This window comes from Pseudorca crassidens, chromosome 3 (assembly GCF_039906515.1).
Source record: "Pseudorca crassidens isolate mPseCra1 chromosome 3, mPseCra1.hap1, whole genome shotgun sequence".
NCBI classification, from domain to species: domain Eukaryota; kingdom Metazoa; phylum Chordata; class Mammalia; order Artiodactyla; family Delphinidae; genus Pseudorca; species Pseudorca crassidens.
Genome location: NC_090298.1, coordinates 32,779,102 through 32,804,683, shown reverse-complemented (window position 1 = coordinate 32,804,683; position 25,582 = coordinate 32,779,102). Strand labels below are relative to the sequence as shown.

Below are 25,582 nucleotides of genomic sequence, written 5' to 3'. Positions count from 1 at the left end.
GAACCACTGTTAACATGTTAATGTGGGTCCTTGGCAGATAAATAAATAGATACATAGATAGGTCCACAAACACACATTTTATATAAAATGGGTTAATAACATACACAGAGTTTACAATTCAGGCACTTTTTAAAAAATTCTGTGTCAATATTTAAGACTTCAAAGCTTCACCTGTAGCTGTTTTCATATTATTAAAGCATAATAACTGGATAAACCTGGCCAGTTATACAAATGCTCCGAGGGCTGAGATAACATGCAAATAAACCTTATATATCAATGTGTGAAAACTGGACAGACCACACGGTTCAAAAAAGGAAGTACACCCTGCATAGCTAACTTGCACATTCACTGTCCGAGTTACAGCATCTTCGGGGTCACTGTGTGCCAGGCACGTCAACTCTTTTCAATAAAAATGGTAAGTAATAGATTTTATGACTCTCTTTGGTCTCCTAGCAAACGTCTAATCTTTTCTACATAAAGCGGAGAGGTGTGGGAGTGCTTCACGGCCAGGTCCTCCAAGCCTTTGGAATTTTCGCTTATCTCATCATACTTCCATTTGCTCATAAAGCTGCTAAGGCTTTATTATATCAGCTGAGGGACTGTGGCTGCAAGAGTTCCCTTTTCTGATTCTAGCCTTCAGAATAGAGGAAGAGCTATGCCTTAAAGAAAGAAAAGCTGCATTCTTTGTCTTGCCTCTTAAGATGGTTGGGTGCTATAACCATAAGTGCAGTCGTTTCCTTTTATGAGCACTTTGGAGCCCTGAAGAGAACTCCAGTGATATACGTTGGGCAATATTGCTGAGGATGAGTGCCATTTTGGCAACATGGTGAATTTTACAAGAGGAGCTCTTTTGTTTAGAAAAATGCATTTTATTATTTTAATTAAGAGAAGCAAAGTCCAAGTAGTCCAAACCAAGTAGTCCAAACCTTAGGGACAGGTTGTGTTCCAAAGTTAATTGAAAGTCATTATGTGGAGCGCACTTAAAATCATGACTGGGTTCCCAGTGTACCATAAAAACTAGCTTAATCCATAAAGTAGCTGAACTACAGCATTAAGATTCTGCTACAGTTTCCTATTATTTCGCTGTATAATTGGCTGTGTTCTTATACGTGTGGTGTTCTCAGGTTCACAGAGTCTAGAAGAGAGTCAACTTTCTATCCCACACACCCCTCCCAGACTCCTCAGCCCCTAGAAGATAGAGATTGGTTATCCCTTCTCTTGTTATGAAGAGGATTACTTCCTTTGCCACCTCCCAGTGGGAAGATGGGGACTGAGGCAATGATCCCTGCAGGTACTCAGTGGGGCAGGGAGTGCACTGTAGGCTCTGGAATAGAGGGGGTAGGAAGATTCATGGCATGAGTATGTAGTCTAAAATCTCTTGCACCAGAATGGGGAAAGGGCAGAGGTGAGAGAACGTAACCTCACCACAGGGGAAAGAGAAGGAGAGAAGAGATGAGGTCAGACTTGCAGAGTCATGGGGAGGGGAATACCACAGAGAGGAAACGGTAGCCCGTGGGCTGTCCCTGCAGCCCCATCTGTAGAGGAGGGTGGTCACCTATCAAGATGGGATTTACAAGTCCCTCTAGTGTTTCCAAACTCGGTCTTCAGATCCAGGATTCTTAGAAAAGATCTTGACCTTAATTACGATATCCTCTTCAAAAATAAATAAGGGCACTGTGGTTGACAGGGTAATTTGCATTTTCTTAGGGAAAAATAGATGGTAATAGAAGAAAAAAAGGAGAGAGGTTTAATTGGATAGTGTGTGTTTGGTGTTACATATAACGTTTTCTTAAGAGATCACCATCTTATTACAAAAGTAACGCATATTACTAAAGAAAATTTCTTAGAAATGAAGAAATGACACAATACTTGTTTTCTATAGTTCTATCACTTAGGGGGCAATCATTGTTAAATTAATACAGATCCCTTTAGAATTTTGTCATTTAAAACTATATCTTATAATTATAATTTTCTACAAGTACTATCATACTTTATAAACTATTTCCTTACTTGCTTTATAATTTAAAATATCTTGAATAATATCTGAGTTATGATAGCATTTTTAATAATGAATCATTTTTAATGACTGCACTGTATTCCATAATTTATTTTAGTTCCATATAGCTGGACATTGAGATTGCTTATTTTATTTTTCTTTCTTTATGGTAATATAGACAAGACTGTCATAAGCATTCTTTTATATACATTGCCTTATAATTTTCCATTGTCAGAACTACTAGAAGAATAGGTAGGTGAAAAAACATATATTTAGACTCTGAACACAGTTACCCTCTTGTTAAACAATATATTTTAAGTTTACCTACTATATAATGCATGGCAAATGAATTTGCCAGTGGCAGTTATGGTATATACATGCCTATCTTTGTAGCATATCAAGGATATACTTAAAGAGGAAGTAGATTTCCTTTAATTTCTCTCTCCCTAACATTGCCTCTGACATTCTACGACAAGTTACAGAAAGGCACATAGCATATTACAAGAAGGAAAAAACTCTTTCTACTTTTTCTCCTTGGAAGACATCATAGATCAGTCAAAAGGCCATATTCCTGGCTTTTTTTTGTGTGGGGGGGTGGTGCATCAGGTCTTCGTTGCGGCACACAGGCTCTTTGTTGTGGCCCACAGGCTTCTCTGTAGTTGTGGCGCACGGGCTCCGTGGTTTGCAGCATGCAAGCTCTCTAGTTGAGGTACAACGGCTCAGTAGTTGTGTCACGTGTGCTTAGTTGCCACACGGCATGTGGGATCTTATTTCCCTGACGAGGGATCGAACCCGTGTCCCCTGCGTTACAGGACGGATTCTTTACCACTGAACCACCAGAGAAGTCCCTATTCCTGGCTTCTTATGCTTCGCTTACTAGTTGTATGTTTTTTTCAACAGTCACTTGAGCTCTGAGTTTGTTTCCTTTTCCAACCGTGATGAAGATGTTGATGATGATGGCAGTAACTATCTCGCAGGGTTGTTTTAAGGAGTGAATAAAATTGTGATTACAAAGCACCTATTAAAGTGCAGGCCCCAGCCAGACACTGAAAGAATGTTGGTTTCTTTCTTTCCAGCCCCAAATAAATGATTTCCTAAGGAGGCATAAAGACTTCAATGAACACAAAGAGGAGAATACAATGGAAGTTAGCATTTGTGAGCCTTGACATACGCCATCTCATTAAATCCCTATAACCATCCTTACAAATAGTTAGTTACTGCTATCGTCTCTATTTCCTAGGTGAGAAAACTGAGTCTTGGGAAGGGTGATTCCCTTACTCGCAGCCACACAGCTACTGAATTTCCAGAGTCCACAGCTCTGGAATTTGAGCACAATTCTGTCTGCTCTCAGAGCCTGAGTTTTTCTGCATTACGCTGCATGCAAGAAAAAGTAGGTACAGAGGAAGACAGCAAGGTGGTCCTAGAAAAGCCCGGGACTGGCTTTCAGGAGGGCCAGGGGCCTTTCCTCAGGCTGGTGACCACCTCTGTTTGATCTGGGAGTCAGTGGTTGTAACTTCTTCTGCTATTACCGTTATGAATTATATCCTATTTTCAGAATGCTCACTTTATTGAAATCTTGCAGAGCCACTGGGATAAGAGACTAAATGGGTTCCTGGTTTTGTGATTCTCCACCCCAGGGTTTAGAGAGGGGGATTCAATGATCAAATGCCTCGCCTTCCCTCCAAGCTCTCCTGCTGTGTTACTAGTGTGACTAACTCTGCCTGCTCCAGGCTGAGTGCAGGAAAGGAGCATCAGAAAGTGGAACCACATCATGGCCCAAGTGGTTATTGGGAAATTCACCTGTTATCACCATCTTCGTATAACTTATTGGCAGAGGAACTGTAGAAACTTGTGGGAATTAGGTGGAAAAGTACGTGGGGTTTTGTAAGGACAAGGATATCAGCTATAAAGAATGATAGATTTTAGCTACATGGTGGCAAGGAGTGCTGGGCTCCAGGCCCAGCCTCCCCATAACCCGCAGTGGGATCTTGACTCGGCTTTCCAGCTCTCTCAAGCAGCTCAGTTAAGGTAGAGGGTGGGCTAGGTGTTCCATAATGTTCTTTATGATTCCACATTTCAGAAGCAGAAGGCAGCGACAGTAAGATTCTACTTCTCAAACAGATGGTCCTGTGGAAATTGACTTAATCTGTGACCTTAGACAAATGATGTCACTTAACAGCCTTAACTGGAAATAACAGAATGATACCTGTCCACACGACAAGTATGTTTAGGTACCTTTCAAGTTGTAGATTTTCTGAAAAAGAGGGAGGGGCAGATATCGAATCATGCACAAATTTTTGTATGTTCCCAGTTAGTGAGGGGAAAAATCTTTTATCAATAAACCTTAGAAGGTTTTAAGAAATGAAGTAAAAATTGGTTTGGGGGTTTTATTCGTTTGTTTTGCTCCTTTCAGTCAGCTGGCAGTTCACACGTGAGCAACTAACAAAAGAAATGTGTTATCACTATTCAGTGAGGGTTTATTGAGGCCCTGTTCCACGTTGGGCTCTGCTGGACAAGAATGCAGGGTGAAGACAGGTGGGTCCTGGCTTCCTGGAGCTCACACTGAGCGCAGTGGGTCCAACTTTAGCAAGCATCTGAATCACCTGGAGGGTTGGGGAAGGAGCCTGGGAATTGGCGTTTCTAGTAAGGTTCCGAGTGATGCTGATGCTGCTAGTCAAGGGACCGCACCTGGAGAACCACTGTTCCCTGGAAGACGGAAAGTTAATTCAAGTAAACAGATAAGTAGACTAGCAGGCAGTGAGCTCTGAAGGAGGTAAATAAGGAACTGAGATAGAATATACGAAGGAAACATCCTCTTTAGATAGTGGTCTCGTCTTCGATGTCGTGATACTTACAGCGCTGGTTCTCAACCCTCCTTGCACGTTAGAATCGCGTGAGTAGCTTATAAATCATACCCATTCTCAAGGCCCCAGCCAAGACCAGTTAACTCGAACCCTTAACGGGGGAAGTGGTGTCCGGTGCAGGTTGAGAATTGCGGCACCGAAGAGCGAGAATAAGCTGGGCACAGGGAAGGTGGCAGGAAAGACCATTTCAAGCACAGGAAATGGCAGGGACAAAAGACAAGAGGCAGGGGACAGCTTGCACCTGCAAGAAGATAGGGTGGCAGGAGGAAAAGCAAGAGAAGAGGAGAGAGGCAAAGAGGTGGTTTCTAGAAGCAGGCAGCAGTCACATATTGAAGGGTCTCGAGGGCCATGACAAGGAATTTCATCTTATTTTGTTCACCCGGGCAGCCGTTGGAGGCTCCCAAGCGAAGGAGTGAGTGTCATTATCCGATTCACATTTTGAGGGGAGGGCTACTTCTGAAGTGACGCGCATCCTTCCCAGGAAGCCTTGACCATGGCGTGGAGCTTCACTACTGCCTTTCTCTCCCTCATCCTTTAAATTTTGACCCCAAATTTAAACACAGCCAAGTGTTTAATTTGTGAAGGATTTCTGAGGGGGATGATGGGTTTGGGGCCCCGCAAATAATTTGAGGGGCTGCAGTGGAGGTCCACTTGAGAGCTGGTGTTCCAGGGAAATCAGAAAATAAAATCTGAGCTAGAAGAATCCCTCTGGAAGCTGGGGTTCCAAGTCACTTCTTTCATGGAGAGTGGTGATTCCTGTGCTTATCACATAAGTTGGAGGGGGTCAGTCACAGTCCTGAATGACACACTACTGTCCCCAAATAGAAATTCACTCACCTCCACACACTCCCTTCACGTACACCCCTACTCTCTACTCTCGATCTATTTATATCCTCTGCTTCTGCAAAATGGGGCTGCTTCCCCTTTGCTGCAAGGTCTGTACCAATATGTTAAAAAAAAAAAAAAGCTCCTCTGTTATGACAAGCGAGTTTTTTTTGTTTTTGAGTCCCACGTTTTTCTTTTTTTAAAAAAAAAAAACAATGGTGTGTTAGTTTCTGCTGTATAACAAAGTGAATCAGCTATACATACACATATATCCCCTCCCTCTTGCGTCTCTCTCCCTCCCACCCTCCCTATCCCACCCCTCTAGGTGGTCACAAAGCACCAAGCTAATCTCTCTGTGCTATGCGGCTGCTTCCCACCAGCCAACTATTTTACATTCGATAGTGTATATATGTCGATGCTACTCTCACTTCACCCCAGCTTCGCCTTCCACCCTATGTCATCAAGTCCATTCTCTACGTCTACCTCTTTATTCCTGCCCTGCAACTAGGTTCGTCAGTACCATCTTTTTTTCCCTAAATTCCATATATATGTGTCAGCATACAGTATTTGTTTTTCTCTTTCTGACTTACTTCACCCTGTATGACAGACTCTAGGTCCATCCACCTCACTACAAATAACTCAATTTCGTTTCTTTTTATGGCTGAGTAATATTCCATTGTATACATGTGCCACATCTTCTTTATCCATTCATCTGTCGATGGACAAGCAAGTTTTAAGCCAAGAGCGAGAGGTTCAAATTCTAGACCTCGTTCATTCACAGGTAAATGTGCGTAGGAGGAAATGAGAGGCACTTGTTTAGAGCACGTATGAGCAGCTGCTAAACATGCAACACACTTGCTCTTGAAGCGAATGGGTGTGGGGCTCCAGCTCTGGATTTAGTAACTTCAATATCACTTCCCTAATTCTTGGAGGTGCATTCCATCTGCCCCTTCTTTCTCATGTGCTTCTCTTTTTCAAATACTATGGTATGTTAAGAAACAAATAACATAACAAATGCTCACATACTCACCACCCAGAGTCCACACATATTACCATTTTTTCATATTATTGCCATTTTGCCATCTTTTCAAAACTAAAAAAGGCAAAGTTGAAGCCCTCTTTTTGCCCTTCCCAGTTCCATACCCCTCTTTCCACAAGCAGAGGAACACCTGCTCTGATAGTGCTGTCTCGCCTTCTCCGCCATGTTTTTATATTTTTATTTCATCTGCCTGTATCCATAAGATACTATATAATATTGTTTTGCCCAGTTTATTTTTATGATTTCTGCATTTGCAATCTTTCACTCGACATTGGTATGTTTTCAACATGTATCCATTTGGATCCATGCAGCTCTGGTTCAACCTATTGAATTTCTGTGTAATTATATTGCAATTTATTCATCTATTCTCCAACGTTGAATTCGCTGTCATTATTTTCCATTTTGAACAGTACTAGAATAAATGTTCTTTTGCATAGAGGGTCTGGGCACCTTTAAATTTACTGGATGTTAGCAAATTGTTCTCTAAAATCATTGTATCAATTTATCTCCCGCCAACCTTGTATGAGAGTTGCCATTTCTCTGCATCATCCCTAAAAACTTGGTTTTGTCAAGTTTATTGATAGAGTTTTGAGAATTTATTATATGCAAAACTCTACTTCATTTAAAAAATTTTTTAACTGAACTATACTTGATTTACAATACTGTGTTAGTTTCAGGTGTACAACAAAGTGATTTAGTTATATATGTATATAACTAAATCTTTTCCATTATAGGTTATTTCAAGATATTATAGTTCCCTGTGCTACAGTTCCCTGTGCTATACAGTAAATATAAATTCACAGTAAATTCTGTGCTATACAGAATATAGTTCCCTGTGCTATACAGTAAATCCTTGTTGTTTATTTATTTTATATACAATGGTGTGTATTTGTTAATCCCAAACTCCTAATTTATCCCTTCCCCTCCTTTCCCCTTTGGTAAACCATAAGTTTGTTTTCTATATCTGTGAGCCTGTTTCTGTTTTGTAAATAAGTTGATTTGTATTATTTTTTTAGATTCCACATATAAGTGATATCATAAAAACTTGTCTTTATCTGACTTACTTCACTTAGTATGATAATTTCTAGGTCCATCCATGTTGCTGCAAATGGCATTATTTCATTCTTTTTTATTACTGAGTAATATTCTATTAGATATAGATACAGATATATCACATCTTCTTTATCCATTCATCTGTCAATGGACATTTAGGCTGCTTCCATGTCTTGGCTATTGTAAATAGTGCCGCTAAGAACATCGGTGTGTATGTATCTTTCTGAATTAGAGTTTTCGTCTTTTCTGGATATTTGCCCTGGAGTGGGATGGCTGGATGATATGGTAAATCTATTTTTAGTTTTTTCAGAAAACTCCATACTATTTGCATTTCTCTAATAATTAGAGATATTGAGCATCTTTTCATGTGCTTGTTGGTCATCTGCGTCTTCTTTGGAGAAATGTCTTTTTAGGTCTTCTGCCCATTTTTTGATTGGGTTGTTTGTTTTTTTGATGTTGAGCTGTATGAGCTGTCTGTCTATTTTGGAAATTAAGCCCTTGTCGGCATAGCAAAACTCTACTTCATTTTGGTTTCAATTTTCCTGATTATTACTAAGATGGAATGTGTTTTCATAAGCTTATTGACTGTTCAGGTAACTCTTCTGTAAATTCGCCTCATGTGCTATGTTCATTTTCTTACAGATTATCTTTTCACGTTGATTTACGGGAATTCCTTATATATTCTAGGCATTAATTCTATGTCAGTTAGTGCATTGCTAATTTTATGCTCTGAATCTATGGCTTCTTTTTTACTTTATTTTTAGTGTCTCTTTTTTATACAGAAGTTTTCAATCTTAATGCTGTCAAATTTTACAATAAGTCTATAATTTCTGCTTTGATGTCGTTTTGAAAAAAGTTATTCCCTACTCTCAAATGTTAAAACTGTTTTCCTAACCTTTTCTCTAAATATTTTAAAGATTTGCTTTTCATATTTAGGTCTTTAATAATCAGGACTTTATTTATACTTGTGGTGTGAGGTAGGCATCTAATATATTCCCAATGGATAACCAATTGTCAAGTACCATTTATTTTAGTCTGTTTCTTTCCCCTACTTCTTTCTGTTGCCTCCTTTGTCATATGTCCATTTCCCACATATGTGTGACTCTGCTTCTAAGCTCTTAACTCTGTCATACTGGTCCATGTACTTCGTAAAACTCCATGTTTATCACTGTTTCTTACATCTTACTCTTGTGCTCTGGATTCATATATCTTCTTACCCAAGTACACATGCTCTTACCTATTTTCTAACAATTTCTACAACTATTTAGTATTTCTGTTAATATTCTCCCAAACACAGCAAGAACCTAAACAAAACGCACTTTTGCTTGGAAGAGATATACTTCACTTTTACTCACATTTAATCAGCCAAAATAAGTTGCATAGTCATGCCTCAGCTAAACAGGACAGAGATGTAGGGATGTATAATTTTTATGCATTCAGGGTAATAGCAGAGATGGATACCCATTTGGAAGAAGAGTAATATTATATACTGCAATGTATATTGGGTTTTGTATAACTGAAAACACTTTCATTTTGACTTCACTCTTAAATGATTGTTTAGCCGTATATAAATATTCTAAATTGGTAGTTACTTTTCCTCAGCACTTTACAGACTTACCCCATTGGCTTCTGCCTTCTAGTGTTGCAGAATTGTATGCTATCAAGTCTAATTGTCTTACCTTGTAGGTGATATTCTGTCATTCCTTTCAAGATGTCTCTTTGTCTTTGTGTTTTGCAGCTTTACTATGCTTCATAGACATGTGAACTGATTTTTATTTATCCTGCTTGGTACTCAGAGTAGCAATTTAAAGCAGGGATCTACAACATTTCTGTGAAGAGCCAGATAGTAAATATTTTAGGCTTTGTAGGTTTTGTGGTCTCTGTTACAACTATTCAGCTCTATCTTTGTAGATGAAAGCAGCTGTAGACATGGCATAAACAAATGGCTGTGGCTGTGTTCCAATAAAACTTTATTTATAAACACAGGTGGCAGCCTGGATTTGGCCCATGGACTGTAGTTGCCAACCCCTGACGTAAAATCTAATGATTTTCTTCAATTCTAAAAGATTCTCAGCTACTATTTCTTCAAAAACTATTACTCTACCATTTCCTCCTTCCTAGTTTGTTTCTTTAGAATCCCTGTTAGGTAAAAGCTAGATAGACTCAATCTATCCTACGTGATTTTAACTTCTCTTCCAAATTTGTTTATCTGTGTTCCTCTGTGATGAATGCTAAATCAGTTTATCAACTTTTTCTTCCAGTTCACTAAGTTTTTCTTCATCTGTGTCTAGGATGACCAATTGTCTCAGTTTGCCCAGCACTTTCCCAGTTTTAGCACTAACGTCCCATGCCCTAGAAACTTCTCAGTCCCAGACAGACCAGGATAGTTGCTCATCCTATCTGTGTCCAAACCATATTTTATCCCATATATTGAATTTATGTTTCAATGGTTAAGTTTTTATCTCCAGTCTTTAAAATTGGTTGCTTTTGATAATCACCTGTTTTTGCCTAATGTCTGCCCATTTTTGTTTCAAATATTCTTATGCTCTCCTATAGGTATTATTCATTCTTTTTCTTGATATATCCTAAATTCTTAAGGTCACTTTCAGATTGTTCTATTATTTTAATTTAATTTGAGGTAAACCCATCTTTCAATTGTTGATTTCATTGTGTTTTTATTTCTTATTAATAGTCTTCTTCCTGTAGTTTGGAATTGTGTGGTAGACCCATCTGAGAAGGTTTTTTGGTTGATTGCTTAGTTTTCACTTTCTATCTGCCATCTCTAATATTGTGCTTACCTCTACTACGTCTTTCTGAGGTTCCTCCAGCCCAGAACCAGGTCTGTATTGACAGCTGATACAGGCCCACAATAATTTGGCACATTTAGTATATTCATTACTAAGTCAACTGGCATCTTGGTCCAGATCCTGGTTCTAGCCCAGCATTTCTCAGCTTTAGCACTTTTCTGCATTGTAGGATGTTTCGCAGAATCTCTGGTCCCAACCCACTAGATCCAGTAGCACCCTTGTCCCCCTCATTGTGACAACACAAAGCATTTCCAGATATTACAAAATGTGCTCCCCCCCTTCCCTTGCCATGTTCTCATCCTCAGTTGAGAACTGCTGGTCTATCCCCAGGCAATTCTTAGCATTGATCATTTGGTCTCCTTTCATGGTGCTAAGGATGGGAAAAAAGCATAACTGTCCTTGCCCTTGGTTTCAAAGAGTGACTATAGCTCAGGTTCTCAGATTACCTATAGGAGCTGAATTAATAAATACTTCTGTACCCTAAACCAACAGCCCGCCTTGCCAGCCCTCCAGTCTTCCAGTCTCACTCACTATTTTATGTTTCTTTTCTGCTTCTGACATAGAAAGGTGCATTTCTTTTTGAGTGTCACTATCGTTAAATTTTCTCATTTCGTATTCTATCATTGACAGGTGATTAGGTCGGTGAGAAATTCACAAATTTTAGTTTACTGAAGAAGTTAATTCCTCTTCTATCTTTTCCCTCACTTCCCTTTAGCTTCATATTTTTCCTTTTTCTTTTCTTCTCTCATCCTCAGTCAGTGTTATTGGGTAAATCAACAAAGTAGTGGAAATATGTCAGCATCAGGGCTGATGAGATACTAGAATTAGTCCAGTTTCCTCCAGGTCTCTATTACCCACCTTTATCCCTATCCCAGCTTATTAAGACAGTAGTTTTCAAAGTGTGGTCACTAAACCAGCAGCATCAACATCATTGAACTGGGAACTTAACGGAAATCTTTGGGCTCCACCCAAGACTGAGTAAGTTCTGGGAGTCAGACCCAGCCGCTTGTGTATTAACGTGCTCTCCAAGTGATTCTGATGCATGCTCAAGTTTTAGATCCCCTGTACTAAGACTTAGCTAGAAGTTTTGATCAGTGGCTCTCGATCTGGCAGCACATTGGAATCGGCTGTTTGACTTTAAAATACACAGTTACATAAGCCCCACCCCAGAGATATTGATTCAGGCTGGCCTGGGTGGGGGTCAGCTACTGTTTTTTTTTAAGTTCCCTGAATGATTCAAACATCCAAAGTTTGCTTTAGTTATTTATTTATTGCTTAACCCATTTTGATGATCACTTATGCCAAGTCTTACCCAGTGTTTCGGGAACTCTAAGTGGAAACTGGTAAACTTCTAGTGAATAGAGTGTAAAGTGAGTCTGGTCTGGAGTTGGACTTCCTTATTTGAATCTCAGTGCTGCCCATTTTCAGCTATGTGACTTTGATCAATTTACCCTCTCTGTGCCTTGGTTTCCCTATGTGTAAAAAATGAATAACTATACCTACTACTTAGTAAGGTTGTTATGAGGCTTATTTAGGTTTACAAATGAATGTCTTCAGAATAATGCCTGTTGCATAGCAAAAGCTACACAAAATTTTTCTAAGTTATTTATTTATTTTATAAGCAAAATATGCAAAGAACTTGCAAAACAAACCAGCCAAAATTAGTGTTTTGAGGATGGGAATTTTAAAAGCATTTAAAGAATTTTTCTCTTTTTTTCATATTGGGACCTTTTGCTTTCTATGACTCACTTTTTCCTCAAAATGCTATATGCTCTTTTAAATATTAATTCAATAAAAAGTAACGTTTTTAATTAACACGTTCAGAATTTTACTATATGGCTTTTAAAACCAGCTAGTGAGATTGTAAAACCACAGCTCAGAATCACTGGTCTGTAGTCAGTTTTGAGCTACAAAAACTGATAAGCCAACAATAAATTCAATCCTTATGTAAATCCTGGTAGAAATCAAAAGAAGTGGAGTTGAAATAAACATCTGCTGAATTTGATCTATGACAGACATTAAGTTGAAAGAATTCATGTGAAATCTTGTAAAAACCCTTTACTAGATAGACATTTAGGAGGTTTAACTTACATTAATACATTTTGATTTATCAATGTATGGGCATAGTCCAAAAGAACTACTGGCAATTTTATTCATTATAACTTTGGAAGAAAAGGAGTTGAGTTTACTTTATCACAAGAGAACATTCACCCAAAAGAAACTAATTTTATCACATGTACCCACAACTGCATGAGACAGCGTTTCAGGCCTGGGGGGAATTTTTTTTTAGTAGCAGAACTAGCTATACCAACACAGTAAGGCTGAGATACACACTGTTTAAATTAGTTTCCCGGGGTGGGGAGGGGGGTTGGGGGAGGGGGAAGTTTCCAAACTATCTCTTGTTAATTATCAAGCATACAAAGAAAAGACTGTGAGGGTAGAATTGTTGTAACTTCTGATTGCTAAGCAACGTCCACCTGTAGCTACTGCACATGTGAAAAGTATCAATAGATGGTTTCAGTTCTCAGTAGATGTAAAAGTTAGCCAACCTGAGCAAACACTGGTTGAATTTGATAAGCAGGGCAAGGAGAGAGGGAGGAAGTTCCAGAAAGTAGGCCAAATAACCATGTCTAGGTGGCTAATGGGCATGAAAAACCAGACATAGTTTCTATACATCTTGACCCTTCTACATCCCATTTTTCTCACCGTTCTTCCCCACTTCCACACGGTAACGCCTTCTATTTAATTTGTAAGCCACACAGACCAAGAAAAAAAAAATATATATGCAGGCACATTTCTGAGAAATGACGCTACATCTACCCTTTGATCAGTGAGAAAACTGGTTTCTCTCTTCTTTGGGTTCATTACAGACAGGTAGTCAATCCACCAGAAGTGGGGGAATATTGCCTTCTTGGGCAAGCAACGTGCAAAAACTAGACATATATCACATCATTGCATTTATAATATCTGTGCTACTGTTTGTACCATTAAGGTCTGTGTTTAACTGAGAGGCAATAAATACTGCATCCATAAATACTTTTAAGTAAAGAAAGATTCTACTTAACAGCGTACACTTTCAGTTATTCTAACAAATACGTGCCTTTAAGAGGTGTCCTAGGCCCTCAGAGGAGACAAAAAGGGAGCTGTGGTTAAAATGCCAGGCCCTTGGAACCACAGGCTGAGGCTGGAAGCCTTGCCCCAGTGTTAATTCTGTTTTCTCAACTCCCTGGGTCATTCTGCTGCTCCTTGTCGCCTCCCCACATGGAGGCGGGTCAGTCTTCGTTATCAGATCCACTGGATTATCTTACAGGAGACACCCACATTTTATACTACCTGCTTAGTTCCTGGAAAGGTTGGAGTTGCTGACCCCAGAGCAGATAGTTTCCCTTTCTGGCTTTAATATCCTATGAGTTGAATAAATTACATAGTTCTGGATATATAGAAACAGTCAGGGTAAAGTTTGGCAAACTGCCTTCTGGGTTGTCAGCTGATTTGGGATGTGTTTGGATTGGAAGCTGTGTCTAGATATGGGAAATGAGATCAGATTTCAGTGCATAACAGCCGGCTGGAAGGTTCTGGACTAGTGTATGTGTGCAGAGGGAATTGGTGGGTGGATAAAATTTAGTATCAAACAGGGTATACATGTCTGCAGCTCACTTTGAAATGCATCAAAAAACAAAGATGAATGGATAATTGAATAGATATAAAGCAAAAGCAAGAATAGCAAAATGCAAACAATTGTAGAATCTGGGGAGGGGGGATGTATTTTGGCATTCACTTTCAATTCCAATTTCAACTTTTGGACATGCTTGCAATTTTTCATAATAAAAAGTGGGGTAAAAAGTTTAAGGTCAAAAAACTGGGCAAAGGGAGCTGAGTATTTTAGTACAATACTCCACTTTTTATATTCTTAACCAGTGCATTTATTTATACAGCTTCCATTTATCCACTGAGATATCAGCAAAAAATGTTTTTTCCTCTAAAAGTATGTAGCTTTATTGTTTTCCCCTCTTATAAAAGTGAGATGCATCATGATGATGAATATTTTCCAAAAATGTAGAGAAAGTAAAGGAAAATGTAGAGAAAGTAAAAATTTCACTATATCTGAAAAAAAAACGCAGTTAACATTTTAGTAATTATTTTTCTAGACATATCACTACAGAGAGTTTAAGATCTTCCATATGTGCCTCTTGTAGCAATACTTGTGCTACTTCTCCACTTTCTGCTCTGGCCAACCAGCTCTGACCCTTCCTTTAATGCATGGCTCCCATTTTCTTCCTTCGAGAAACCTTCCACCTTTCACTCTTACCCCACTCTTTTTTTTTTTTTTTAACATCTTTATTGGAGTATAATTGCTTTACAATGGTGTGTTAGTTTCTGCTTTATAACAAAGTGAATCAGTAATACATATACATATATTCCCATATCTCTTCCCTCCTGCATCTCCCTCCCTCCCACCCTCCCAATCCCACCCCTCTAGTTGGTCACAAAGCACCGAGCTGATCTCCCTGTGCTACGCGGTTGCTTCCCACTAGCTAGCTATTTTATGTTTGGTAGTGTATAGATGTCCATGCCACTCTCTCACTTTGTCACAGCTTACCCTTCCCCCTCCCCATATCCTCAAGTCCATTCTCTAGTAGGTCTGTGTCTTTATTCCCATCTTACCCCTAGGTTCTTCATGACCTTTTTTTTTTTCTCAATATACGCAAATCAATCAATGTGATACACCATATTAACAAATTGAAGGAGAAAAACCATATGATCATCTCAATAGATGCAGAAAAAGCTTTTGACAAAATTCAACACCCATTTATGATAAAAACCCTACAGAAAGTAGGCACAGAGGGAACTTTCCTCAACATAATAAAGGCCATATATGACAAACCCACAGCCAACATCGTCCTCAATGGTGAAAAACTGAAAGCATTTCCACGAAGATCAGGAACAAGACAAGGTTGCCCACTCTCACCACTATTATTCAACATAGTTTTGGAAATTTTAGCCACAGCAATCAGAGAAGAAAAAGAAATAAAAGGAATCCAAATCGGAAAAGAAGAAGTAAAGCTGTCACTGTTTGCAGATGACATGATACTATACATAGAGAATCCTAAAGATGCTACCAGAAAACTACTAGAGCTAATCAATGAATCTGGTAAAGTAGCAGGATACAAAATTAATGCACAGAAATCTCTGGCATTCCTATATACTAACGATGAAAAATCTGTAAGTGAAATTAAGAAAACACTCCCATTTACCATTGCAACAAAAAGAATAAAATATCTAGGAATAAACCTACCTAAGGAGACAAAAGACCTGTATGCAGAAAATTATAGGACACTGATGAAAGAAATTAAAGACGATACAAACAGATGGAGAGATATACCATGTTCTTGGATTGGAAGAATCAACATTGTGAAAATGACTCTACTACCCAAAGCAATCTACAGATTCAATGCAATCCCTATCAAACTACCACTGGCATTTTTCACAGAACTAGAACAAAAAATTTCACAATTTGTATGGAAAGACAAAAGACCCCAAATAGCCAAAGCAGTCTTGAGAACGAAAAATGGAGCTGGAGGAATCAGGCTCCCTGACTTCAGACTATATTACCCCACTCTTAATCCCCCTTGACTTGCCATGCCTTCAGCATTTCTCTTGTCAATGCCTTGAAATTCTCATCAAGCACCTCTAATATTCAAATGCATTTTCTCCCCAGTTATTTTGCATCCTTCCATGCTATCTTGCATACCTTAAGCTGCCAATACATGTTTGCTGTTTGACTCATAATTTTACATGAGCCTAATCTGATTAAAGTAAATATCTTCCTGATTTAATTAGTAACTACATAGTTTAAAACAAAATTCTCACTTGAGACAGAAATGAGTGTATACGTGCCAATCCATTTTTGCTAAATCATGGGAAACACAGAGATTATAACACAGAATTCTTATTTCAGAAACTGTAAGCCAACCTCTCAGCTCACGCAGTTTTATCTTAGATTTTGTCATTGACATTTCCCAAGGGTTCATAATGAGTAATTGGTATAGTCTCTGCAGAGCAGGGAAGGTTCAGGTTCCCTAGATGGGTATTGGAAGTTTTTATCGACATTTTTATTTCATGGAAATAAAACTAGATTTTTGATTCTTTAAGAGCAAAAAGAAATATTCTTTACTCATATTTGAGAATTATCTTTAATAAATCTACTTCAAGGAGTTTCTATGAGTTCACTTTTTTGCACTGTAAATTTTTAAGTGGCTTCCTGATTTTATAGAAACATCTTACTTGTTCCTATCAAAAACTTTCAGGGAATCTCAAATAATAGATTAATAGGCTAGATAATCTTGGCAATAAAAGTGTACGTTTCTTTAGGACTAGAAAAATGGATTGTTTCTATCTTCCTCCTTTTAGTATAGCACTGTCCGGAGCTATATCGAGGTTTGAATCATTTTTCAAATTTTGTACTAAGGAAATAAGAAATATAGTGACAATAGCTAACATCTTAGTAAGTGCTTCCTATATGCCAGACACTGTGCTGTGTTTTAAAAATAGCAGTTCATTAAATTCTTACAACTCTGGGAGATATACTACTTTTACTCCATTTTATGGATCTGGAAACCAAAGGAAACTAAACAATTTGCAACGAGCAAGTAAGTGGTAGAACTAAAAACCAAACCCAGACTGGCTCCAGGGCCTCTGCCTAAACCATTTCACCTGGCTGACTCTCTAGGCTACAAAGAAATGGCACTAGCACAGCCTAGAGGTAGGGCATGATGGGAACTTACTGTTTTGTTTCATAAAGTTAAAATGAGTCTATCTTTCTCTAGGTGGCTGTTAGTAGGTTAGTATCAGATTACTAGTTAACTGTACTAAATTGTTGCTAGGAGCCTTTCTCTTAAGATATATGCTTCGACGTTTTCTAAAAAATTCAGAATGAATTTATGTTGGTTGACTTCTGCTTCCTTGCCTCTTCTCCTGTGCACAATGGATTTTTTTTCTTTTTGTGTCTGTTATGCAAAATAAAAGAAATTTGAAAAGAGAAATAATACAGTCATAACTATTTCCCTTATATCATATGACCATTCATTTGTTTTTTTGTGCGGTACGCGGGCCTCTCACTGTTGTGGCCTCTCCTGTTGTGGAGCACAGGCTCCGGACGCGCAGGCTCAGCGGCCATGGCTCACGGGCCCAGCCGCTCCATGGCATGTGGGATCCTCCCGGACCGGGGCATGAACCTGTGTCCCCTGCATCGGCAGGCGGTCTCTCAACCACTGTGCCACCAGGGAAGCCCCATTCATTCTTTATCTACAAGTGAATATATATATATATATATATATATATATATATATATATATATATATATATTCTTACATAATTGTCATAGCATTTTTTCACTTAAAGGTAATTCATGAACATTCTTCCATGTTGTTACATGTTGCTCACAGTTCTTTTAACGATTGCAACACATTCCATGACGTTAAGATATCATAATTTACTTAGATATTTTGGTTACAGCCAGGATTCTTCCAATTAGAAAAATTGCAATAAACATTTTCATGCATATAATTGATAGTTGTTTTCTGAATCTGGATGATTTTCTTAAAGTCCTAAAGGTAATCAAAAAATAAATAAATGAATTTGTTAGTACTGTATATACACTGACAGAATGGGATTTTTACATTTTTCAGGTTAATTACTTAATAAATAAGACAATATTAAAGAACCATTTTAAATAAATTTTCTTCAATTACTATTGAACACTCTCAGTTACATTAGGTTAATTTTTTTTTTTTTGTGGTACGCGGGCCTCTCACTGTTGCGGCCTCTCCCGTTGCGGAGCACAGGCTCCGGACGCGCAGGCTCAGCGGCCATGGCTCACGGGCCCAGCCGCTCTGCGGCATGTGGGATCTTCCCGGACCAGGGCACAAACCCGTGTCCCCTGCATTGTCAGGCGGACTCTCAACCACTGCGCCACCAGGGAAGCCCTCCTTTTAATTTTACAGTCTATTTGCCACTTATTTTGACTTACAGAAGTAATTCACTGTGAAGTTAAAATAATATCTATTTGCATATTCTGTTTCCCTATTTTTGTTATTTTTAGATTATCATATATTATGGCTCTCTTCTGAGCCATCTGTATCTTATTTTTGTAGTGTCATACCGTTTCAATTATTATTGTATAATATATTCTGATATCTAATAGGGCTAATCTCCGTCATCCAACCTAGTGAGCCAACTGATCACTGGTGATGAAGAAGGTCCTTCTTTTATTTTTGTTGTTATTGCTATTATTGTTGTGTTATTGTCATTCAACTTCACTTTTCCCTTGCTGTGGTTTAGAGAGGTAAAAGTCATTTAAAGTGTTCAGAAATGTGTGTTCCTTAGATCTTCATGCTCTACTAAAGCAATTCCTTCAGGAACAAATACCAATTCTTATTCTCTCACGAAATACTCTTGAAAACCACAAGCATGTTTGTGTCAGTTTTTCCATATTTTAAGACAAAATTTTAAACGGCAAATCATGCAAAGTTTGAGTGAGTTATATTCATCCACTAGGCATGTAAAATATTTTCCTAATATAAACCTCTTTGAGGTGGCTATAAATCATTTGAAACTCCTCCATTGAAGGGATGACTAATCCTTTGACCATTAAATTGTGAAATGGAGTACTCCCAAATCACATGATTCTATTTTAAAGCTGTTATTATCTAGTTTTTTTTTTATTAAGGTGGATTCAGGATAAAACATTTATATATATCAAACGTGGTTCTTACATAAAACTCGAGGGTTCCTTGTCTTAAGAAGTCCATTTTTGTTCTCACATACCCTAAAATCAGAAAACATATCATTTTAAGAGGCTATCTAGCTGCTTTCTGGCACTCAAAGCATGAAGCTCTCTCAAGAGGTTTGCACAAAGATCACCTCATAAAAGACCAGTCAAGATCTCACCTGCCCTTCCAGCCACAAATAGAGTGATTGCTGGACCATATCAATGTACAAGGGCAGATTCAAAGGACCCTAACCTTCTCCTTGCTTTTAAGGAATCCTAATGCTTAAAACACACACACACACACACACACACAAACCAAGAACATGAAAAGTCATAGCTATCATTCCACTAGTATATCTTATTTCCTTTTATGAAATCTATTCAGGAAAACATTCTAAAAATGACTCCTAATTGCCAAACATAATGGAATCCTCTTAATCTTCTCAATAGCACTTGACAATCTTCCCTTGATTTCTGCAATGCCATCCTTCCCTGGTTTTCCTCCCTGTGCCTGTAACAATTCCTTCTTGTTACCAAATGTCTTCCATTTTGGTAACACTCAAAGCACCATCATTTACCTCCCTCTCCCTCTGCCCGCCCTCTCTGGGTATTTTCTGTCACTCTCAATACCCTCTGCTAATGACTCAACATGTGTGGCATCTCAAATGCCACCTGACCCAAAGTGAAGTCATCATCCTTCTCCAGATCTGTTCTTCCTATATTGTATAACTTGGTGCAGCCAAGATGACACAGCCACCGCCTACCCAGTCCCCTGAGCCTTGTACTTCCATGTCGTTTAATCTCCATTGCCACCAGTGCCCCACCACCTAACTTAAAAGCGCATACACATTCCCTTCTCTCCAGCCGCATTCAATAGGCTGCATTCAGAATTCAGGCCCTTATCCTCTTTGACAGGACTATTAACAATCTTGCATCTCACACTCCTTAAATCCATCCTTATTCTGCTACTAGAATGGTCTTTCTAAAGCACACATCTAATTATGCAACTTTCTGGCTTCAAACCCTTCAGGGGGTTCCTAACGGCCTAGTGCAGGGGTCAGCAAACTGTGGTCTGTGGGCTGAATACAGCCCATTGTCAGTTTTTACAGATAAAATGTTATTGGAACACAGTCACACTTGTTCATTTATATATTGTCTGTGGTTGATCTCATGCTACAACAGTAGAGTTGTATAGTTTCAGCAAATATTATGTGGTCCTGAGAGCCAAAAATATTTATAATCTAGCCCTTTACAGAAAATTTTGCTCATGCCTAGCCCAGTGGGTAAAGTCTGAACTTTGTGTGGTATGACATGTGAGACCTCCATCCTTTGGCTGCAACCTCTACCCCCAGGCTTAGCTCTTGCCACACACCCCTTAAAACTGACCCTCTAGCAGTGCTTGTCTGCTTTCAGTTCCCCAGCCCTGAACAGTAGAAATTTCTGTGGTGATGGAGATGTTGTGTGCCTGCGCTGTCCAGTGCAATGGCCACTAGCCACATGTGCCTGTTGAGAGCTTAAAATGTGGCTAGGGAAACCAAAGAACTAAATGTTAAATTGTATTTTGCTGTAATCAACATAAGTTTAAGCAAAGCTACATGTGACTAGCGGCTGCTACATTGGACAGTGTTATTCTAGACTGTGTCTCCAACCATATCTTTGTTCACTCTAACAGGAATATTTAAAATAGTTAGAATACCCTGTCAATCTGGGAGACACATTTCAACAGTGAACTTAAGTTTCACCTCTTCTAAGGAGGCTTTTCTGACTCCTAAACCCTGGTCTCTTCACAAAGGACTGGGTATTTGTTCTGTGCCCTCACTGAGGCATCATATGACCAGGAAAACTTTTTTTTTGACTCTGATCTATCTCCCCCAACCAGAATAGCAGTCCCCGAATGCAGATCCTGGCCCAACTTGTCTCCGTCTGCTTAAAAAGCCCCTAATCCAGTGGCCAGTCTGTGCCAGAAGCTTAATTAATATTGGTCAAATAGATAAATTCCACATTCAAACTTCTTTCTCAACATGTCAGTCTCTTTTCTTCACTTACAGTTCTTTGACAGATGAAGAATGGCTGCTTGTGCAAGTGCTAAAATATCCTAGTAACCCCTCTCCCCCTCTCCCCCTCCCCCGCCATGAGATGTTGACTTCTGTCTGGGAAAAATAACTGATAACAATCCCCTCAGCAACTGATTTTGTTCACACATTTTAAAGTTCACTTTCATAATAGCATCGTTCAGACTTAGAGTCAGAAATGCCACATTCTTCTAAAAGTAGTAATGAGGAATCCATGACCGTTCCGCCAACCTACTTGTTTGACCTCTATGACGTGTTCATTCGGCCTTTTCTGAGAACACCCTGGTTACTTGTGGCTTACGTGACCCCTTAGCTACTATCGCTAATTTGTTTTTTATTTAGTCGTAGCAACTTTTAACATTATCTAAACTAAGGATGACAGGAAACTCTAGAGTTTGAGTTTTCCACCGACATGAGCCCAGTGTGTTGAGTTGTGCACGTGACACAAATGACAACAATCAACAGTCCGGAAGAGCCAAAAAATGTCAATACCAGTTCTGAGAATGTTGGAGAATGTAGCCCAGTCAGCTTTCAAAGTCAGCCAAGAATCTACAACTACACATGTTCTCAGCATTCAGAATATCAAAGCAAAGCTTCCACACACTTCCTTTTTGAGGTTCCAACTTAAATACTGACAATTTTAGGAACTCCTTTCTGCCTGTGTAGAATTAAGAATGCTTTAAGGTAAATTACTTCAAAATGCTTTACACTTTCTCAACGCTGACATGTTTTCAATTGTTCAGGTTTAAAATCAGATAATTTTAATCCATTTCAAGTGGTTTTTAAGGCTCTAATATCGTATTTATACTCTAGTATTTTATCCCTGTAGGATCAGGAATGTAGAGGAAAAGGATAAAATGATGAATGATGAGGGTGCAGTTTGTGTATCAGATCACTTCTGTTTTCATCCTCCTATCAAGTAGTCAGTGTTGCCCATACACACTCCTGGACATCATCTGTCTCATGGATTAGCACAGTGGTTGTGAACAGTCTCCAGAGCCAGACAGTCTGTACAAATCCAAGTTCTCCTCTTTGCTTCCTGCTTCTCCTTGGGCAAACTGCTTCACTTTCAGTGGCCCAGTTTCCTTCTCTGTAAAATGGGGGCAATGATAACCTCTACCCTGTGGGTGCCAATGCATATCAAATGAGCCAATACTCCAGGAGCCTTTAGTACTGAGCCTACCACAGAATAGGCACTCGTGGAATGTTTGATATTTTGTCTTGCTTAAAATGCTTCAAACCTCAAATGCAAATGCTTTCACAACCTTGGTTTAAAATTAGAAAGCTTTTGATTCCCTTCAAAATGGTTTTGAGGGGTTCAAAATTCTTATTTAAAAAATCAATAGTGTACCTTCTAAACAATGCTCAGAAACAGCTGGGATTTCTTGGGGGATATGGAAGAAAGAACCAAATATTATCAGTGAACTTGAATAGGAGGCTTTGAGTTTTAGAAAATGGATTATTGCGGAATGTTTCCACCTGACTCCTGACCCACCCAGAGAGTGGCCACAGCGTAGGGACCCCCTTAAATAGGAATACTTTCCCCTGTATTACACAGGAGCTACCAAAGAAGTTTGCTTTGACTTCTTCTAAGTTGCTAGACCAAATTCCAAAACCTCAGAAGAGGGAAAACAGGCTCTCTGAAAAAAATACAGGAAAGTACACCCAGAGCTTAGTAAAGGAAATATTGCCAATGGATCAAACTGTCAAATATATATAAGTACAAACTTTAACTAAAAGCACAGTATGATCTTGGCATATACTAGATGCCCAACAAACGTTTGGCAAATGAAGTTTGCTAAAATTAGCCATGAAGATGTTTATTTCCCCCATGTAATATATTAAAAGATGGTGAAATGTCACAGTTGACACATAAAGAAAAATGCCTATAAGTATACTTCTAGGGTAAGAAATGTCCAATATAAATGACACTTTATAAAAGTGATATTTCTATTTTTTTATTTGGGGAGATTTTTCTTTTTATATCATAGATCTTACCATTTGGGGTACTAACCTGGAGACATGAACTCAGTTTATTGAGCTGAGTTAAAACTATAAATATTTATCCTGTTTACAACTAAAAATCTTGGAATAAGGACTTAAGGCAAATAGAATATTGAACTCCATTTGTAAATACAAACTAAAGATTTTATCATGTGTCAAAATATTGTGGGGATCAATTTTTCATGCATATGCTATGTAATGATGGAAAATATTATCAGTTGTGCAGGGCCAAATAAAAATATGCAAAATATAAAATTTTCTAAATATTTCAAAAACTAAGATCTGGGAACTATAATTCATTAGACAGGAAAGTGACCATTTTTGAAAGGCATCTTTTTGGGGAGTATTTAAACTTTAAGACTTCCTTTGAGTGTGTAGCATTGTCCTATATTCACACGATTCTTTGACGGTACTCTTGTCATCATTATTCCCATTTTCAGATGAGGAAACTGAGACACAGAGAAGTAACTTGGCCAAGCTCCCACAGCTAATGCTGAAACCCAGGCCGTCTTGCTCCAAGGTCCAGGCTCTAAAGCTCTGTGTTATTCTGCCTTGAATGGGATGATGCTGTCTCCATCTTGTTCCTTGTCACATGACTGTCATATGATTGTCTTTTCCCTTCAGTTCATATGGATCTATAGCACCTTTTTTTTTTTTAAGATTTTTTTTTTTGATGTGGACCATTTTTAAAGTCTTTATTGAATTTGTTACAATATTGCTTCTGTTTCATGTTTTGGTTTTTTGGCCTCAAGGCGTGTGGGATCTTAGCTCCCAGACCAAGGATCGAACCCACACCCCCTGTGTAGGAAGGCGAAGTCTTAACCACTGGACCACCAGGGAAGTCCCTATAGCCAGATAATATTCCCTTATCTCAATATAATACATGTTGTCTAAACCTTTTTAATAGCCGGATAATATTCCCTTTTCTCAATATACTACATGTTGTCTAAACTTTTCCCTATCTGTGGACTTTCAATTTTTATTTTTTCACTATTAAAGTCACTTTCAACTCTCAGAACAATTGCCTGTGTGACATAAGAGAGGAACCATGTGAAAAGAGTGTGTGGACAGTATAACTTGGAGCTTTCCTGGGAGGAAATGATATCTTGTGTGATAGGAGCTCAGAAGGATTAGGATATTGATGTGGAAAAATTACCTAATCATTTGTAGTTATCATTATGATAAAAATGAAATTGGCAGGCAATAGACCCAGGCTGATTTGTAATCATACAATTATGTTTATTATGTAATATATGCCCATGCATTTATTGGTTATCATACAAGGGAAAAGATAATTCTTACACCTGGGCTTTAAAAAATTACAATTTCAGGGAATTCCGTGGAGGTCCAGTGGTCAGGACTCTGTACTTTCACTGCCAATGGCCTGGGTTCAATCCCTGGTCGGGGAACTAAGATCCCACAGGTCATGCAGCACAGCCAAAAAAAAGAAAAGAAAAGAAAAAGAAATAAAAATGACAATTTCATGATTTAGGAGACACAGTGATGAACTTGTAGAACACTTCTGAGGTTAGGGTCTTTCTTAGCCCCAGGAGTCCCTTTCCATTTGCCTCTAAGCTTCATCCTCTAATTTAGGGTTTTGTCATTTTTATCCTCTGGGCCACCTGTCCACCCCAAACAGAGGTACACTGCTTTACTTTTTCTGTCTATATTAGGCATGGACAAAACAAAACAGGGGGGAAAAAAATCTTTTTCTTTATCCTTTGGTACACAGAGTTGCTGTGAAATTTCTTCTTTTTTTTTTTTTTCAGGTCTGTAAGTTATTGATTTTTGCTCACTGGTCTTTTTTTATTATTATTTTTTATTGGAGTACAGTTGCTTTACAATGTTATATTAGTTTCTACTGTACAGCAAAGTGCATCAGCTATATGTATATGTACATCCCCTCTTTTTTGGACTTCCTTCCCATTTAGGTCAGCACAGAGCATTGAGTACCTAAAGCATTGAGTACAGTAGGTTTTCGTTAGTTATCTATTTTATACATAGTATCAATAGTGTATATATGTAAATCCCAATCTCCCAATTTATCCCACCCTCTCACTTTCCCCCTTGGTATCCATACGTTTGCTCTCTACGTCTGCGTCTCTATTTCTAAAGAAGAAATTAGAATTCTTCTAGTAGAATTAAACGAAAT

At 38.6% G+C, this 25,582-nt stretch overlaps 1 protein-coding gene across 3 annotated transcripts in view; it reads left to right on the top strand.

Annotated features, from left to right (window-relative positions):
* Positions 1–315: 315 nt before the first annotated feature.
* Positions 316–25,582, top strand: part of FYB1 (FYN binding protein 1) — a 180,274-nt gene continuing 155,007 nt past the window's right edge. For all 3 annotated transcript variants that reach the window (XM_067730567.1, XM_067730566.1, XM_067730568.1), the window contains exon 1: positions 316–415. In XM_067730567.1, the coding sequence (XP_067586668.1) occupies positions 413–415 (3 nt within the window). In that variant the 5' untranslated portion in view covers positions 316–412. The remainder of the gene's footprint in view (positions 416–25,582) is intronic.